The sequence below is a fragment of the Falco naumanni genome, chromosome 11 (assembly GCF_017639655.2).
Source record: "Falco naumanni isolate bFalNau1 chromosome 11, bFalNau1.pat, whole genome shotgun sequence".
Taxonomy (NCBI): domain Eukaryota; kingdom Metazoa; phylum Chordata; class Aves; order Falconiformes; family Falconidae; genus Falco; species Falco naumanni.
Window position 1 is genome coordinate 16,320,199 of NC_054064.1, and position 19,158 is coordinate 16,339,356.

The 19,158-nt window shown below is 36.8% G+C and overlaps 1 protein-coding gene across 4 annotated transcripts in view; it reads right to left on the minus strand.

The window, feature by feature from the left end:
• FNBP1L (formin binding protein 1 like) overlaps positions 1-19,158 on the minus strand; it is a 59,519-nt gene that overhangs the window by 17,029 nt on the left and 23,332 nt on the right. For 3 of the 4 annotated variants that reach the window (XM_040610298.1, XM_040610297.1, XM_040610300.1), the window contains exons 2-6: positions 12,354-12,469; positions 4,272-4,325; positions 2,544-2,691; positions 2,083-2,145; positions 457-561 (exon numbers count right to left, since the gene is read on the minus strand). In XM_040610298.1, the coding sequence (XP_040466232.1) occupies positions 457-561; positions 2,083-2,145; positions 2,544-2,691; positions 4,272-4,325; positions 12,354-12,469 (486 nt within the window). Of the gene's footprint in view, positions 1-456; positions 562-2,082; positions 2,146-2,543; positions 2,692-2,978; positions 3,254-4,271; positions 4,326-12,353; positions 12,470-19,158 lie in introns of those variants that run through there. The other variant, XM_040610299.1, reaches the window with a different exon arrangement.

The window sequence follows — 19,158 nt, forward strand, 5'->3', positions numbered from 1 at the left end:
TGACATACAGCATTATTTTATTTTACCAACGATGCAAAAACAATACAAGTCATCAAAACTGACATCCTTATAACTGAAGTAAAAAGTATGTCAGACTTCATATATACTGGCAGTCTATAGACCTGATTTGTCGTATACAGAGCAACAATCATTTTAGTTCCCTTAGCCACATTGCTGAAATGCATATCCTAAAACACAGAAATGACTGTACACGTATACCACAAGATACCAAACACCTGTAAGCCTGTTTAAGGTAGTCATCATCTCCACAGCGTCATCTTGAGAGTAATGAAGCATACTCCCTCTCTGTGTTTTAGATTTTACTGTTAACTCTGATTTTGCACATAATAAGCAAGCATATTTTATACTCAAAGAATGTTGTTCCAGCACTGATGATAAACATGCAAATATTTCATATGATAAAAAGAGTAATTAAAGAAATGGCACTGCTTTTACCTTCTCAACATCAGCCTTTGTAGCATTGGTGTCGTTGTCCAGTCTTTCGTAGCTTTGCTGTGCCTTCTCTGCCTCTCTGCATTCTCTTTCAAATTTCTTTTTGCTCTACAAAAGCCACAAACTTACTGCTTCAACAGCCACTATCTCCTTTTGGTTTTGTACAGTAATTTTGAATTCTAAATATCAAAGCATCCATTTAAATATCTGAAATTCACTCAATACCTTTCAGTAAGTACACTGTTCTCACAGCAACTAAATCTCAAAAAAATTTCAACTTTTCTATTTAAAATTTATTTCCCTGAAGTACCAGCAAGGAAACAACTCTAATTATGCTATAAAATATCAGATCATCAAAACACAAAATAACCTATTACAAAGATCTGCAGTAAATTATGAACAGACAAGCTCACTTTCTAGCATGACTTCAATAGCCTAAATACAAGTTAGGGGGCATAAAATTTAATCCTGGACTTGTACGAGTAGAATTTTCAAGTTCCCTTCTTCAGTGATCAACTAAATTATTTTGAAGGCAGTCTGAATGATTTGGCTCCACTACCGAGATCTGAGCATATCCATCCATCATCATCAGTATTTGTATCAACTGGCGCAGCTGTAAGCAGCACAGACAGCACTATTCAATGCACCTGATGTTCAATACATCTGTCTGTTGTCAAGACAACAGCTGTAGAAATTACTGTTGCAGCTCAAAAAGTTAGTACCTCTAGAGACAAAGTGGCAACTGACATTGTGTGAGCACTGCTCTCCTGAGCAGTGCAAAGTCAGGCAAATGGTGGTTAATGTGTTAAGTAAATGCAGCGCACATAACAACTAATTGAGGTGAAGTCTGGGCGTTATCTTGGTGAAGGCTGATAGCATCTAAAACTCCCACATCTGCTTCTACACTGATCCTCTGACCACGGATTAAACTCTTAGACGTGACACTGAAGCAAGACATTGCTTATCTGGGTCCACGACAACAAAACAGAAATTCACCTCTCCTGCACTGCTTCACAGTAACTTGGATCAAAGATGTAATAAATTTCTGAGACAAACCCAACAAAATATCAGAATGCATCTTGAACATACTTGGTTGAGTTTTATATTTTCTCTCCTTTAAAAGCATGTCTCTCAAGAAAAAGGTGCTTATAATCTATTCTAGAGACATTCACTTCTGCATTTCTCTGTTAAAAAGAAATTCTACCTCCTGAAAGTATAATAGTCTATAGCGGTATTCTTGAACAAACACCATGTAACAAGCCCTCAAACTCAAGTTAAATACAGTGACGTAAGATTTCATCTTCATATAAGCAGTCATTATTAACTACTCCCTAAACAAAAAACAGCCCACAGACAAGCAACCAAGAAGGCTGTAACCTATGTTAAAAATAGGTTCCTCTACACTGGATAAAAGCCAAGGCTTCAGCCAAACATACAGAAGCTGTTTACAGCTATTTTTTTTAAATAGGGAACTACAAATACATTGAACTGCATTTTGGATGTTACCAAGTTTGATTTGGATAGTCAGTAATATAGTTAAATATTAAAGTGTAAGCAAGACAGATGACAGCAGTTTCACTTACAAACTGTGTATCATTGACAGGAAAAAAAACCAAAACACAAACTCACATTATCCATCTGTTTCCAGCACATGTCCAGATACTGTTGAGCCTTTCGCCCTTCTTGAAGATGCTAAAAACACCACAAATAAGTTTAATTTACTTATATTCTTAGTAGTGCTACGATTAGTTAGTCCCTGCTCCAGTTGATACACTATAATGTGCACTATTTCCCACAAGTTACCAGTACTCTTTGGAACACACTACTCATCATATAAGAACAGTACCACAGATGAAAATTACACTGGGAAAAAAGTTACTAGTAAGCACTATCTCCCAAGATTCTAATTTTTAGGTTTAATAACTGTAGTAAACCAGTACATTAAAATACAGAATAACTTTAAATATGTTTTATAAATGTGTTACGAAACCTACATATTGCCAAGTTCATTAAATTGGGTAAATACATCAATTTGTTGAAAGGCACATCCATTTTGATATCCTATTATCAAATCAAAATATAGCAATTACCATTTTTCTCTCCGTTTTTAGATCATGAGAATATCTCATCAATTCTCCGTACACTCTGTGTCCCATTTCTTCTGCAACTACTTCTCGTTGTCCTGCATAGTCATTCAGCTCATTAAGGATGTTAAAAAAGGCAATACACGAAGTAAACCTGACAGAAAGCACACACACACAAACATACATAAAAGTGAGACTGTTTTTTTTAAATGAACTTCTTTTAGTACAGTCTGTACTCCTAATTACATAAATAAATAAACCAACCCATACATATTTTACAATAAACCTTATCTTTACGCTAATTGAATTATAGTAGAAATGCCAAGTTGGGAAAGCCTATGTTAAAGCCTAGCATGTACTATATGTTGCAATGTCTCTTTCAAACACATTTTTTAAGAATATGGATTTTTGTGGATGGAAAAGAAAGAAGAATAATACTACCTGAAAAGCCCTGTAGTATAGTGGTATCTCCTAAGCTGCCAACTGAGAGGCCTGAGCTTGGGAACGGATACATACGTCCCTAGGCTCGGAGGCTGAACTTGCTGCAGAGATGATGTGCTGTGCTTGGTGGTCTTGAGGGTGGAACATGCCAATCATACCACTCATATGCATCCCGATGGATGATCTACAGAACAAGTTTGCTATCAGCTCTGGAGACAGCTGCCTGTTTGCCTGCCCACCTCTTGGCTGGAAGTAAGGTGCCACTATGGCTGGCACTAAAAAGGGGGGAAGAGGAGGGGCAAAGGGTAGAAAGTGTGTGTGGGAGGGAGGAAAGAAAAAAAAAAAAAAAACAACAGGCACCACATTAAAATATACATCTTTCTCTCTTTTAACTGTGGAATACTGCCATCTCCACAGGCTTGGCTCTGGGGAGTTCAAATGCCGCTCTAGCACCAGAAATGCCATTCCCTGTGGTCCGGGATCTTTAAATAGTTGGAAGAGCTAGAGGAAATCCTAGTGTGAACTCTCAGGCACTCTGCGCGCACCATGTGCGCTAGCTGCCACCTGAAATTTGCCCGCTGTCTTTACTTCCTAAGTCATTCCTAAAGAAAAAGAGTATTGTGTTTTTCTAAATTAAAAAAAAAAAAAAAAAAAAACCAAAAAAACCCCCAAAAAACAGGCGATGGACTGGGACAGCAAAACAAGCTCCTCTCTGATAAATAATCATAAAGTCATTTAGCACAAATTGCTCCTCCACAGTTAAGACATTCACTTATTTTGTCTTTGGAGGCCAACCAAATCAGCAGTTTTAAAAGCTCCTCTTGCCAAAAACATAACTATTTGTGTACACTCCAGTCTCAGTATAAAAATGTATAGCTACATTTGTATTGCCACACAAAGGCACTGAAAAATTCTTATTCAACTAAGCAAAAAACACAACCTAAGGACACATAATTGCTTTTTTATTAAAAAAAAAAGCCAACCACAAAACACTAGACTGTACATAGCATTCTAAACTTCTGCTTTCAAACTTTCAGCTAGTTGAAGATTAATTTGGAATGGAGCAAGAACAATCTGCCATGTTTACCACTTTAAAATACTAACAGAAATAAACTCAGGTTTCATGCTTAAGAATTACAGCAGAACTGTAAGAAGCCAAGCCCAATTCTTTTGTTGTCTTAAGTCAATTAAACACTTCATCTTAAAAAAAGAAAGAAAAAAAAATCCATAAAAGGAGAGAGTATACTGTAGTCCTTGTTTCATATACATAGAACTTGAAATGTACATTTTTACCTGGGCTCCTCATCTTTGGGTGAACGTTTAGGACAGTACTTCTTAACCAGGTTTCTATTAAGGGAGAATGAAAAAAAGATGCTATTTTAGAGTCTCTTTTGAGAAGACATACACACAGAAAACTGCATGAACGCATTACTTCTTCGTAATGACTTTAAGGAACAAATCTATTACCCCTGTCATCTTATACAGGCCCTTTAGATAACACAAGGTAGAAATCTATGGCATCTTCTAAGTTTTAAGTCACTTTGACCTAGAACAATATATTCCTAAGTATTTTAAAACCTCTACTGCACAGTGACTAGACATAAAGTAATTAATTCTTTATTTAAAATCCTTTTCACTCATGCAAAAGAAGCTAGCAGACAAGAAAAAAGCAAGTGTACGACCACTGTGTAACATATAGATAGCACATACTGTATGTTATACCCATAAGCACAAAACCCTGTACCTAAATTAAGCTTTAAGCGTACGTCCAGGTAGAAGTTTTAACCATAGTATCTCCAAACCTTCAATAAGGGTATTTCCAGAACAGAAGAGGCAACACCTCTTTTCTGGAAAGACAGTATTTTGCCCTACCACCAGTGTTCTAAGAATCAGGTTTTAAGAAACCAAGAAAATCTCTAAAAGATGATCCAGTCCAATTACCAAGAACTGATATGAACTCATTTGCCTATCACGCAATGCAGAAACAGCACCTTAAGAAACATAAAAACCACATCACCTACTCTACCCTAAAGCATAAATAACACAGACACACACAGCTTACACAAACAACTGCAAAATATTTGCAGTTACGTATATTGCTACAAATATCCCACACGCTGTGATGAACATGAAATGAAGCCACACAATTTTACAAACAGGAAGGGTAAGAGGAGAGAATGTCTGGTGATTTTTGAAATTTTTACCTTCCTGTATGTCAATCTTTGTTTTAAATTTCTAAGTACACATTTTTTCCAGCACAGCATTCTGCCTTGACTTACAATACTGTTTTTTCTGACAGCAATGAGTTCATCTAAAATTCTTGAAATAGAAAAGGATACATATTGTCAGTCTTGGGAAAAAATTCCATAATTTCCTTCTCATTTTTAACAGCTGGATGTTCAAACCTTCAAACCTTGCATTTTTTATTCTAGCAACTTTCAAAATTGTCAAGTTTTTCCAAAAAACAGAAAAACTGAGATTATAACTCTACTACAGTTCTTTTCCCTTCCCTGTGAGAATTTGTCATTTTACAGCAAGTAAAGATTCCTTCTCTGTATGGAAGAAAACCAGGTAAGACACAGGATTTTTCTCAAATTGCTTACCCCCAACATTTGTGCTTTTTGAGGTCAAAGAAGCGAAACATCTCAGTTGATGTGCGTCTTTAAAAGCAAACAGTATTTAAAGAGAGATCTACTACTCAAATTAAATAGACCCATATTTAAACGCCAATGCCCATCCTCAAAAAAATTCTCATTATTTTCCAAACACTAGAAGCACTTCATCAAAAACTTGCTCGTAATGTTTGAAGTGCAGACCAGATTGTCTGCTATGATACTTTAATAGCTTAAATGAGAGGTAATACTTTTAAGTGTGAATTAACATCTCCACAGAAAATAACGCACATCAGTTATTTGCTTTGCAACCCACAAGCAGAAGCAGCGCAATGCTGGCAATAGTTTTCCCCATACATCTCTAAATAATCATACCTTCCATTTAAGAACAAAAAAACAAACAACAGAAGAAGCGCACAAAACTGAGTAATTTTGTTTGAGACAGTGTTTGCCTTGAGCTTGTCAGGGATGGCTTCTCAAAGCGTGCTCTTGAAGTGAGCCTGGATTATGCAAGGAACACTCCTGGTTTGTAACTGGTATGGAATAGACTACATTCAAACTGCTGTACTGTGTAAAGGGCTGGTGTTTTGTAGTGAAACTATTTCACACATCCATACAAAGAATAAATGAAGTATAAACAATGCAAACCTAGCAGAGCTGCTTTAACAATTGTCTTTTAATTGGCTTCTGGATAGAATTCTTCCATCTGTCTGTCCAGTAGTAATTGAGAAACTGGCCATTGACTTCTTAGACTAATTATTAATACAGCCCAAAAAGCAGCAATGAAGTGGACTATATAAAGCCATCTACATCCCCAGTGCTACAGAAAAAAAGGAGAGGAGGAGTAACAGAAGGTTCTGTGAAACAAAGCCTCACATGCATGTTTTGTATTTCATTCCCACTGTCCGTGTATAATAACTCTTGTTGTTAGAAACTATGAACTACCTTATCATTAAAACAAGGGTGCTAATCCTGCTTTCGTCTAAAATAACCTTGTGCAATTTCTCAAATCAATTTATTTGGAAGTCACATTATCTCTATGATACAAGGGTACAAGTAGCAAGACTATGTTCAGTCATGAAGTATATACCAAAATATGAGCAGGGAATCCCTGTGGAACTAGAAGCTCAGACCCTTTAACTCTTTCCATACCTACAACCAGAAAGAACCACTATAATAAAATAGTGAAGTCCGTTTTATATCAATATGTACTAAGAAACAAAATAAACACTGACTTTGTAAAATCTATCTACACATTTTGTAAGAACTTTCTCACTGAAGTTAAAGCAAGAATCTCTTTTCGCTATCACCAGTAATCCACTGCCTCTTGCAACAATCTACTTGGTAGGGATTAAATCCAGACATTTTGATTGGAAAATGCATAAACCCAAGAAAAAAACCCCAAACAATCATTTCACTAACTTTCCCATGTTTCGTTTTCCCTTACATTTCTGCTTTGCTCCTCCATACCTATTAACAAATGGGAAACTCCTAAAATTCACCTATTATTCAGAAGGTGAAATGCGTAACAAGTATACGATGCTGTAGCTAAGCAACCATGCAGAAGCCTTTTAAAGGGAAGATTTTCAGAGGTGTTAAAAATGAGAAAAGAAACCACTTACTAATAAACAGTTAGTTTGAAGTGGCAGGACAGAAGGGTCACAAATACAGATTATTTACTAGCATGCTGATCTCTGTTCTGGTTTCACTTTTTAATGCAACTGTTTACTACTTCTAGGAAGACAAAAATACTATGTAATTCTTTCTCCCAACAGAAGTCAGTTTCATTAGTCAGTCTTGTCTACCTTAGTATCACAGGAACACGCAGTTTTGAGACACTGTGTGATCAGGAGTTACGGTACAATAATCAAAGTCAACATATATGAAATGACAAGCAAATGCAGAATTTAAAGTTCAAAGAAAAAGCCAGTGTTCACGTGAACAATGAAGCATAAATGGCTTTTCCAAGAAGTGAACACCAACACTTAGAAAAAACAGAAAAATTAGATTTAGATATCTGAAAAAGCGCAGGTTGGCAAGCTGCTAGTAGGAGAGTGGATCTGAAGACTGAAGTGTTATTTCAAAGAGGAGCCAGTTCACACTTCAAGGGGGCATAATACTCTCTAACACTTTATCTAAACGTGTCTAACCCTCACAATCCAAGTATGGATCTGGACTAGTTCAGAAGAAAATTTGCCCAAGTAATTTCAGACTATCAGAACTGAACCAAATCTATAAAATAAATTGCTCTATACTTCCTTAGCAAAGTGTAGGTTGATGACAGTTTAATAAGCTCTGGAAGTACAGTTTAGACTACTTCTACCACACTCCATCTTAAAGCCATCAGGAAGCTGACTTCATGCAGGACTAACCACATCCAATTGTGCTGCCCCTGTAATTTTATCAACCTCTCTTCTCATTATAAATTGGTCTCAGGTCAACACTAGTGCGATAGCAGCCTAGACTGTATTACCGATAGTACCTCAGTCAAGTAGCCAGAAGTTTCAAAAAGTAAACTAGTTAATACATTCATGGTTTTTTACAGTCATGTACATAAAATATCTACATAAAATTTTAGACATCTGTATAAAAATTGTGTTTATAAAAACCAAGTTTTCTTCAGTCAATTAATACAGCATGTAAAGAACGGGGGCAGCAACATCAACATGGTAGAATCTGTGTTAAGGCAGCAGCTCAGGTACTGCGGCATCTGCCTATACTAGACCTCCACAGCCTCTACATCACATTACAAATGAGCCTGGGAACAAACTCTGAAGTCTGCTTTCATAAGTTACTAAAAAAAAAACCCCGTAATAAGTACTTAACAGCATTTCCTATTTATATGTAAAGTAATACTTCCAAATAGGGTTTTTTGACAGCTTTGGTGATTGCATACCAGTACCATGGAATGTGTGAAAGCAATGACAATAAAGTGTATTTAGTAACGTCATCGGAAAGAGTTTTAAGAGATGAATCTTTACAAATTGCAACATGGAATTTGAGTTTACAGAACTGAATAGTCCTGGAACCATTAAGAATTTATATGTTTTAGCTTGCAGAAACATCACTATAAAAAAAAGACCCTGTCACATCCATATTTGTGTAATAATCAGTAACGTAAATTCTCAGCTCCAATCAAAGGAAGAGATTTGAGAAATGAACACATATGGTCATAATTTGTGTCCACAACTTCACATTTGAGCTACACCCATTTTCAATAACATTTCCAAGATTCTGCATATAAAAATGCATTTACTATGTCTCAATTTGACAAGACATATACATATATTAATACCGTATTCAGAAAAAAATTCCACTTATACACAACAGTATGCAGAAGAAACATGAAAAATACATTTGCCTGGATTAACTAGACATCCCCAGAGATCACAACACAATTTTAAAGGGAAACACTCATATTGTTCAAGAACAACCATTGCTATTTTCTTTAAACTTGACAGTAGAGAAGCTGACCAAATTCCGAAATCTTATTCCGCAGGACAGTTTCACCTGTAGCTGCAGGTATAACTTGTATTACTGCCCAACACTACAGGAAGAGGAACTCCTCTGTCTTCTCAAGTGTCATAATGCAACAAAAAGGGAGTTATTTTGTGTGCGATGACGTGCAAGCAAACAAAACAGACCTTTGCCTCACCCCTTTTAAGCAACAATGCTGATCAAGAACAGCATCTGAGAATTCAATTACAAAATTAGGCCAAGAGCCCAGTAATTTAGCACATTTTTAAACTATTTTTTTCAATTATAAAGTAAGAACAAATTAAATTCATATAATTTAAATGAAATTGATTCATTTACAACATATATTGCAATATGTTTGCACTGATTCACATCCCTGTAACTCAGTAACGACCTGTAATTACCCTCACAACTCTTGGGGTACCACAATACATTAGTTGAGAACTAAGCTACACAAAACAATGTTTGCCTTTAAATTAGCTCAAAAAGATCAAATTATAGTTGCTTTTTTTCAGAACAAAGTATATTGCAAAGACAAGATAAGCTCTCTAGAGTTTTTTTCTCTGTAGACACTTGAGGATTATTCAATGGTTTCAAATTTTCTTACACTTTTTCTGAGTATCAAAAACTGCCTATTAAAGAAGAATAGCAAAGAATTACTTGCAACCAAAAACCAGCATTTGCACAGGATTCTCACAAGTTATTTCTGGAATTACTCGGCAACCACAAACTGCAATAACTGCATACAGTAAGAATATAGTGAGGTCACTTGAACAGCTACTCATATGCTGTACATGCATGACTTGTCACCTCCTCAGAAGATTCAACAGCTGTTGCATCTGGGAAAGTCTCATCATTAAGTTGTGACAGTATCAAAAAAAAGTTTATCAAAATGCAAGGGTATACACAAAGTGAATGTGAATTTCTGCCAGGACATGGACTCTAATTTATGAAAACTGTTATGAAATGTTCATCCTTGGGTTTAAGTATACGAGAATAAGATCCATCAACAATCTCAGCAGAATGTTCGTGGCCTACACTGAAACCAAGACAGAAGAAAAGTGCCAACATACATTACTAGTAGTATCTCCCTCAGTAAACTTGTTTTTCCTTGGTCTCCCATCCAAGTACTAAAAGAGCTACAGAAGTACAAAGAGGTGACCACTCACCATACTGTTTACACATCTACTAAACAAGTGAATAATAAATCTCAGTTATAAAGTTCATTATGAAGAGATTCTCAACACACTTTTTTAGATTTTATTTCATTACAAAAGGAAAAAACGATGATCAACTAGAAGTTTCTATCACAGATATTGATATGTCTCACAGCCATATGCTGCCAGCATTAGAATTCATTAGAAACATAGTCCATCCCACAGATCTTCTCTTTCAGAACCTCTCAGGAGCAAGCTGCAGGATGGCTGGTTCTGGAGGTATAAATTTTGCTAGATCTCAATGTTTCCTGGGGCCTCATGACTGTTTTGCAAGGTTAAGAACAGTTGAGTGTCCTCAAAAGCAACGATGGCTGAAATCAAGTTGTTACCACAAGACATTCACTACTAAAAATCAATTCTCCCCCAAGGAATACACAGGTAAGAATATCGGTAGAGCAGCTTCATGAACAGGTCTACTGGCAGAAAATCAGTCACCTCTCAGGTGTGGGCTGCCCAGACCCTCGCTGGCAGCAGTCAGGAAGTGCATGCATGCACTCTACAACACGTGTGCAGCAAGACATGTGCTTCCCAGAACTGTCATACTTACTGCACATGGACAGTCAGTCCAGTCATCTGGCAGAAAGGGTACTTGACATAACTCTTTTGCAAAGACACTTTAAGAAAAATCAATAGTTTTGCCCCAAGAGAGTAAAATGCTGAACAGAGACTTCCTATTTTTAGTCAGATCCTGAGGTAATAATGTGGTATCTCATCTTGCTAGCTGTGGAATGAACCGTTAAATATAATTAAGCAAAACAGCATTTGTTCATACTACTTCAGGAAAAGATCTGGATAGGTCTGTGCAAATAAAAACACATTTCCATTTTTAAACAGACAACTGAAAACAAATCAAAACTGGGCTGTGAACTGGTGCTGTGCATGCTTCAAACTTTCCTTTACCTCCTGAAGTTCTTCTACACCAGCTTTGGAAAAGTGATATTTATTTCCTTCCTTTTAAGAGAAAAACTTCTTCAGTAAAGTAATGGGGTATTATGTTAGGTGAATATACACAACTAGACCAAAAGAAACTGATAAAGAAATCACAAAGGAAAAGAGCAGCCTGGACAAAGAACATCCATACCCTCACCTGTGAACCTCATTACTGCATTTATGAGGAACAATTCCTCAACTCTGTAACTGGTGACAATCTAGTTTTCCAATGATGAGGTGATGGAAGACACCACAGGAGAGAAGTTGCTACCAGTTTCAGTCTGACAACAGCTAGGCAGCAGCTTCAGCTGAATTTCCGGAGAGACTCAAGACAGCAAAGACTGTGGTGAAGGCCAAGTTCACAGGAGTGACTTATTTTAAATCTTGTTCTTCAAGTACTGTGTGCACCTTTTGGTAAAAATCAACCCTACTTTATTCTGAAGAATGTTCTTCTCTGCCTTTCCATTGCTGTTACTCATGTACAATCTGTGAGGGGAAATTCCTATTGGACCTAAAAGACGTTTCACTCAGCACCAGAAGAAAGCAGACTGGAGAGTTAAGACAAAGGGTGGCTGGGTTACAGTCTCTCCCAAAGGGACAGGACCAGCTACGGAAAGGGTGCACTTTAGGGACAGGAAGATCTGCTGCTTTCTCAAGTTCTACTCTATGACTTCAATCAGATTTCTTAACACAATGTAGTGTTTTTTGCCAATCCAATATGAGAAATTAATTAGTAGCAGGAACTTGAAACTGGTTGAACACACACACAGAAAAATGTAGACATGGATAATGCACTTTACAACAAAGAGCCTGATAGTCTGTGGAAAAATATTAGTATGGTTTTATTTTGTATTGAATCTTGAACTTTTAAGTCCTAAATCTTTTTAGTTCAAAGATTTGAAGGGTGGGTGAGAAGATAGGGAGGGAAGATGATGAAAACAAGCAAGCAAGTGCACACCCAAAGATAATTTCTGTTTTGGACTGGTAAAGAACAACTTGTCTGTCATGAAGAAAACTAGTGATCTAATTCACTCTATAAATGGAAAGTGACCATTAACCACATTACATACTTGCCTATCATCTGATATAGTGATTTTAAGTTAAGTGGTAAGATTCTTTTAAAAAGACAAAATCCTTACCTCAGTTGTTTTGCATAGTTTTGCTCAATTTCTATCCTTTCTTTTACAAATTTTGCATATTTCTCCAAGAAGTCAATGCCCCACTGTGTATGCTTGTCCAAGTTATCAAATTGATCCTATAAAAACAAAAGGGAACAAAAATAGCCAGAATTAGTTACTCACGGCAGCACCAGAAATGACACATGATTTATTTACGAGTTGTGCTGTGAAGGAAGGCTCGCTACTTGGATAGAAATTATCCAAGTTATAAATCAAGTCATGTGTGTATATGTATATATACACCAGCTTAACAGTAAGCTGTATGTGCAGGCACAGATCTACCTCCTTCTGTAAAACCAGCTCTAAATACTTGCATTTTAAGTTGTATGCAGTCTTTGATCACTTTCAGAATGCAAACGTGTCTTTTTTTCCCCAAAACCCCTTTTAATTCTAAAGTGGATCTCCTCCACCAAGATAACAAAGATACAACCAAATATCAGTATTAGGTAAGTAAGAGACCGTTCCACAGAAGAGATGTGTTTGGCAGCTGTAAAACACAAGAAATTGTAATTTTGTTGGATACAGAAAATTACTTTCACTCTTACAATTACCCACTGAAAGAAAAAGAATACAAATTATAGCTGCATGACTAAGTTGGGTGTAGTCTGCCTATGAAAAACATTTATTAAAGCAAATCTATATCCACAGATCAAGATCAGCTCTAGCAAGAGATGCCAAAGCAAGCAAACCTGTCCTCAGCCATTAAGAAAACTATAGCAAAGTTAACACGCAAAACAAAGAGGAGAAACAGTCAAAAATACACCACACTTCCAAAAAAATTGTGGGGATTTTTAATACATTAAATCATCTTCAACATCAATCTTTCACTGTATTCTGTACTGATGAACAGGTGGAAGATACACCAATTAGGACAAGTTGAAATTTCAAAAAACAAGTAGAAATAAGCGTTAGGAACTAGAGGCAGGAATGAATAAAAGTACAAAATACAGCTTAGCAAATATTTTTAGCCTAGCACGTATTTGTATTTTATGCTAAAAATCTGCCAGTGACAAAACCGAGGCTTTTCAGCTTACAACAGCATTTACAGTAAACTCTTCTTAACAGTTACTGAGTAATCCAAAAAGACAAGTAATTGCAACATCAAAGTTTGTGTCATGTATATGCTGAATCCAAACATGCTTCATGGCAAATTTAAAAAAGAAAAAGAAGAAGAAAAGAAAAAAAAAATCTAAAGCAAGCACCTGAAGGCAAAGTTGATTTACCTTACACAAAAAACTATAAGGAGTGTTTATCAGAGGCTGTCTCTTGCAGATTCAGTAACTTGCCTGAACCTAATGAATTATGTTGACCTTTAGTATTACCAATTTAAGTTCAATTTCAGCATGCAGTAGGATGGTCTGAAATTAAATCAAAAAATGCCATAAAATGCTGCAGGGCTTAAGACTCAAGTCAAATGCATTCACTAAAAGAAATACCAAGACAACGTAACTATATACTACCAGCAATAATAATAATAATAAAAACAACTTGACAGGATTCAGGTTGCTCTCAGATCTTGCCTTGCAGCCCTTAGTATCCTATACTATGGACTAACCACCATGGCCTTCATGCCTTGAACACTCAATGCAATGGCATGGAAGTACTGCCAACCAGAAGCATCCATCCCGTTCCACCACCAGCCATGTGCAACTGCATCATTCTCTCCACCAAAACCACAACCACTTCCTCTGATCAGTTTCACCAGAGAACCCTATGAACAGCCAAGAGACAGGAGAAGGACTAAATACAAGATTGTAATATATCTGGGAAACCACAGCCTCTATCTCTTATTGTTCTGATGCACCCACTTTACACCAACTGGACATTTCCACATTAAATATCTTTGGTCAAATAAAGTGACCTTCCTGCTATTGTTTTTAGAAAAGTTACATGTCCACCGTTTGTGTGTGGGAAGAGGGACACTGTTACCATGCTGTAGTGTCAAACCCCTGTTGCATATATGCATAAAAATACATCATCAGTCTCAAGATTACTTTCTTTTTTATATTCCGCTCATTTTGGTAATCACTGACAGCACTAACCTAGCATCCAGAAGTTGTTTCCAAAAGGTGCTTTTGGCACAGAGCCAACATCCAAGACCATTAAAAGAACTGACTTCCTTCAGTGTACAGCAGAATAAAGCCTTTGCTGTCCTACTTAGGCTCTTCAGTCCACAAAGCTCTCATTTGCTGCTAAGGTTTCATTAGCATTATGGAACACCACATTACTTATGTTTCCAAACATGTAACTAGAGAGGATGGCTTTGCAAATATTTTGTTCAAACAAAAAAGGACTCCTCTGGTCAAAATTAATTCTCTGCTACTAATACGAAACTGGAATGGAAAAAAGTAGGTACCTTAGATATGCTATTCACCCCTCACTCTTTACTAGAAGTATTTTAACACTGACTGAGTGCCAACAACACTTCCTTTCCTCAATTCTGCTTCTTCATCTAATTCTAGAAACAGCACGCTCTGTGCAAAGGCAGTTTTGTAGGATTATCCCACCGCCCACCCTCAAGGGAAGACAGAATTTCTTCCCTCCCTGTATGAGGGCACAGAACATATACAGAACAACCTGAATGGAGTAAAGCCCATGTAAAAAAAAAAAAACAAACAAACAAACAACAAACTTCACCACCACTTTGCAGATTTCTGCATTAGTCCAGCTCCTCCACCATTACTGACATCTACTCATGGATGCATTAATGATCTCCTAGATAAGAAATGGAAATCCTAATTTAGTGGGCCATTAGTCCACATTTACTGGAATAAAAGAAGAAGAAAAAAAAAAAGGCAGTAGTACATTTCCACTCTTCTGAAGAGCGAGGCAGCTTCACAATGAATGGCTTCACTGCCATTTTTTGGTCCACAATTACATTATGCAGTCTCTTAGAATGAAGCACACAGTATGAAGGATAAAAAAAATAATACTGTCAAGAAGTACCAAAGCATTTTTTGAAAACTGGATCACGAATGACCGAAGTTGGATGCTGCGGGGGGGCGGGGGGAAGGGAATATATATACACACACGCACAACTATTTTTGGATTTGTATTAAAAATTAAAACACTATAAACTCTAATATAAACATTGATTTATTGGATTAAATTAGACATATTGATAATGTCTCTTAAGTTCTCTATAGGTCACGTGTGCTGTAGAACAGAGTTCTCAATTAACAGATCAAGAAAATTAAAAACACATCAGCTTCACTATTTTTCAAATTCTCTATAAACAGTAAACCAGTGAATGAAAGTCCACAGTCAGAAAAATCACCCTACACTGCTCGGTAATGACACTGAGATAAAGCAGCAGAAGATGAAGGCAGCATCAAAGAATGAGCAGAAAGGAATGGCCTTTTCAGAAAGGCTTCTAGAGGTGAGCCACAGATTTACTGGTGGTCCTTTCCACTTCTCTCCAGAAGCATCCATATGAGTTCTGGGACTCAATTAAGCAAAAAGTTTCCTTTTCATACAGGAACACAAGCAGAAAAATCTTCCACATTGAGACACAAGCCAAGACAAACAGTATCTTGAATGGAAAAAAGGATAAATATCAGGCAATACTGTACAGAGGAGGAAATGGACCAAATAGCTGCAATCGAATTTAAGCCTGGAATTTAAAAATAAATGTATCACTGTATTAATTTGGCTGGCTCCTTTACAAGAAGGGTGACGACTGCGTTAACTAAAGATCAGCAAATACAGTATCTGGCTGTTTACTACCTTGATAGCAGAGTATGTTCTCAACAAAATTCCAAGGCAAATACGTATTGCTGTTTGCCTAGTCACTTCTCACACCCCTTAGCAGCTGAGCAGGCAATCTGTGTAAAAAACTTCAAGAACAGCCAGCTGCAGTTTTAAGAAACTGATTAACGTCAGTTAATGGATAGTGGCCCTAAGTGGAAACTGCCCACTCCAAAGCTGGAATGCAGTCCCAAAGCCCCCACATTATAAACAAACAAATCTGACACTCCACAAAAACTTCGTAGTAGGTCAATACGGACTATTCCAAAATAAATGTTACCTCCCTAAATTCTACTTCCAAATTATTTACTAGAACCATGGGACAATGTACTTGTAAACTTAGCAGTTTTTTGCAGATACCAGGTAATAGCAGCTGATGCATCGAAGGAGCCAAGTTGAATCAAATCTGTACCAGAGACAAAACAGCCTTTCCTGGGTTAAACTCAAGATTTGCTCTCCCCCTCTTACACCTGTTTTTTTCCTCAAATGAGCCTCAAGAACCAATAAAAACATGTGAGGATATCTTCAGAGGGATGAGCATGGAGGGAACACTACAGCATAAATACCAAACCTGTAGTCTTCCTAAGACTATCAATAGCTAGTCCAGACACGGTTGTGTACGGAAGTATCAAATAAAAGGCATTAAACCAGACTGAGATTTTTAAAGGGTTCAATGTTCCCAGTTTCATCAACTTTGAAAAGCTTTTCTACCTGCATTAAAAGCTAGGACTTCAGTATCAAATCCTGTAAAAAATTTTCCATTTTACTGAATGATTCTTTTACCGTGAAGTCCAGTATACTGCTATTGCTGATTAGTCTCATCTTCAGTGATCTCCAGGCAACACAGCTGAAAGCCTTACAAATCACATTAAACAGAAACTTGTAAATTGATGTAGTTTTAAGCAAGCTATCTCAATTAATTACTGTAATTAAATAAATCTGCAGTATCTTTACAATATATTAATAAAACATTTTATTTGAAATCATGACACTTTGCAATAATTACACTACCATCATTTTATTCTCTTCTGACTGAATTGTACATCATTCATTCCATAATTTTATCTGACCACAATTTTAGTCTGCAGTTACTCAAGTGATCTTACTTGCAGTTTTGAAGCACTGGCACAAGAGTAGGTTTTTTCCCCCTCAGTTCCTTGCTCTCCAGGCTGCATAGCATCACCAGTCTGAGCTTCTGATTCAGTGAGCGGGGGATTAAAAGTTCGATGCCGTATTTTGCTTTCTAAATTCTTAACACTTATGGGGTCCAGTATAAGGAAATACATATTATGCCCTAATAAAATTCCACAAAGAAATTGTTCAAAGCATGGAAAAGCAGGAATCAGGTCATGTTCAGGAAAAAAGACCAAAACATTTGGCATCAAAAAAACCTCAGTGCATTTGTGGATGGAAACATTGTATTTTATTATCACTTTAGGAAAAGCAACAAATCACTTAACAACACAACTGCAAGCCCACAGTAACCAGACTGAGAAAATATGGCTGATGATGTAACTCAACATTGATCACAGCAGTCCTTGTTTACTCTACTAAATTCCGTGAGGGTTTCTCAAATAGACCTGAATTATGAATAAATTGAAAAGACAGGTTAAACTCTACATAATGTTCTTCCTTCCTACATCAGCTGTACTGCAGAACACAAAAAGACCCAACTCTGTTCAAGAAGTACTGTAAGTTACAAAACACAGTTACAGCAACTACTTGACATCTTAAGATTTTATCAAACTGTTTTCCTTAAATACGAGCTATTTCTACGAAATATTATGCAGCTTGCTTTTTTTTTTAATGATTACAATTATTTTTAAATAAAGGTCAAGGCCTTAAATACAAATTATTCAACATTTTACATGAATGAGAGAACTGCAGATAAATTCATGTATTTAAAAAAAACAACAAACCAATTTACAGTGTTTGTGTAAAGAACTACTTGCTGTGTTACATTAACATTATTACAGTTATTATTAGTTACATTAACAAAAAATGTGTTACATTTACAGTGTCTGTGTAAACAACTACTTGCTGCTTTACACTAAAAACTATGGGAACCATAATTGGACATAAAATACATGTCCTGGTTTCATCTGGGATAGAGTTAATTTTCCTCTTAGTAGCTGGTACAGTGCTGTGTTTTGGATTTAGTATGAGAAGAATGTTGATAACACACTAACATATTTTAGTTGTTGCAAAGTAGTGTTTACCCTGAATCAAGGGCTTTTCAAGTTCCCCGTGCTCAGCCAGTGAAGGAGGTACACAAGAAGCTGGGAGGGAGCACAGCCAGGAGCACCGACCCCAACTAGCCAAAGGGATACACCATCCCACAGAACATCACACTCAGTATTTAAACTGGGGGGAGCCAGCCAGGAGCTGCCGATCGCTGCTGGGGGGCTGGCCGGGCATCAGTCAGTGGGAGGTGAGCAACTGTATTGTGCGTCGCTTGGGTTTAGTTTGTTGGGATTTTGTGTGTGTGTTATTCCTCTCTTCCTCTCTCTCCTTTTCATTACAATTCTTGTATTTTATTTCAATTACTATTCTTATCTTTTTCCCAGTCCTCCTCCACTGGGTGGGGAGCGGCAGGGTGGGGGTGTGAGCCAGTGGCTGTGTGGTACTTAGCTGCCAGCTGGGGTTCAACCATGTTACCAGTATAGTGTAGTACACCTTTCCCTATTTGTCTTCAGGACAATTAATTCTAAATATGTATTTTAATTAGCATATGTTACAATTCCAACAATATATTTCAGTTTTTCTGATCTTTTAAACCTCTTCAGTGCCCAACTGTTTTTGTTTTCTACTTTTTTCTCTATGTTTATGCATTCCTGCTTCCTTTTCTATCCTAGGATAATAGCTCTTCTGTTTTACTGCCTGAACTGATTAACACTTCTCTCTCTTCCTGCCTGCTTGTTTTTATAATTATCAATCTGGTCTTCTGGTCTGTCTTTTCTCCTTGCAACTGCAATGTGCTTCTTCCTAACAGGCAGACAAGAACTGCTTCCAGCTAAAC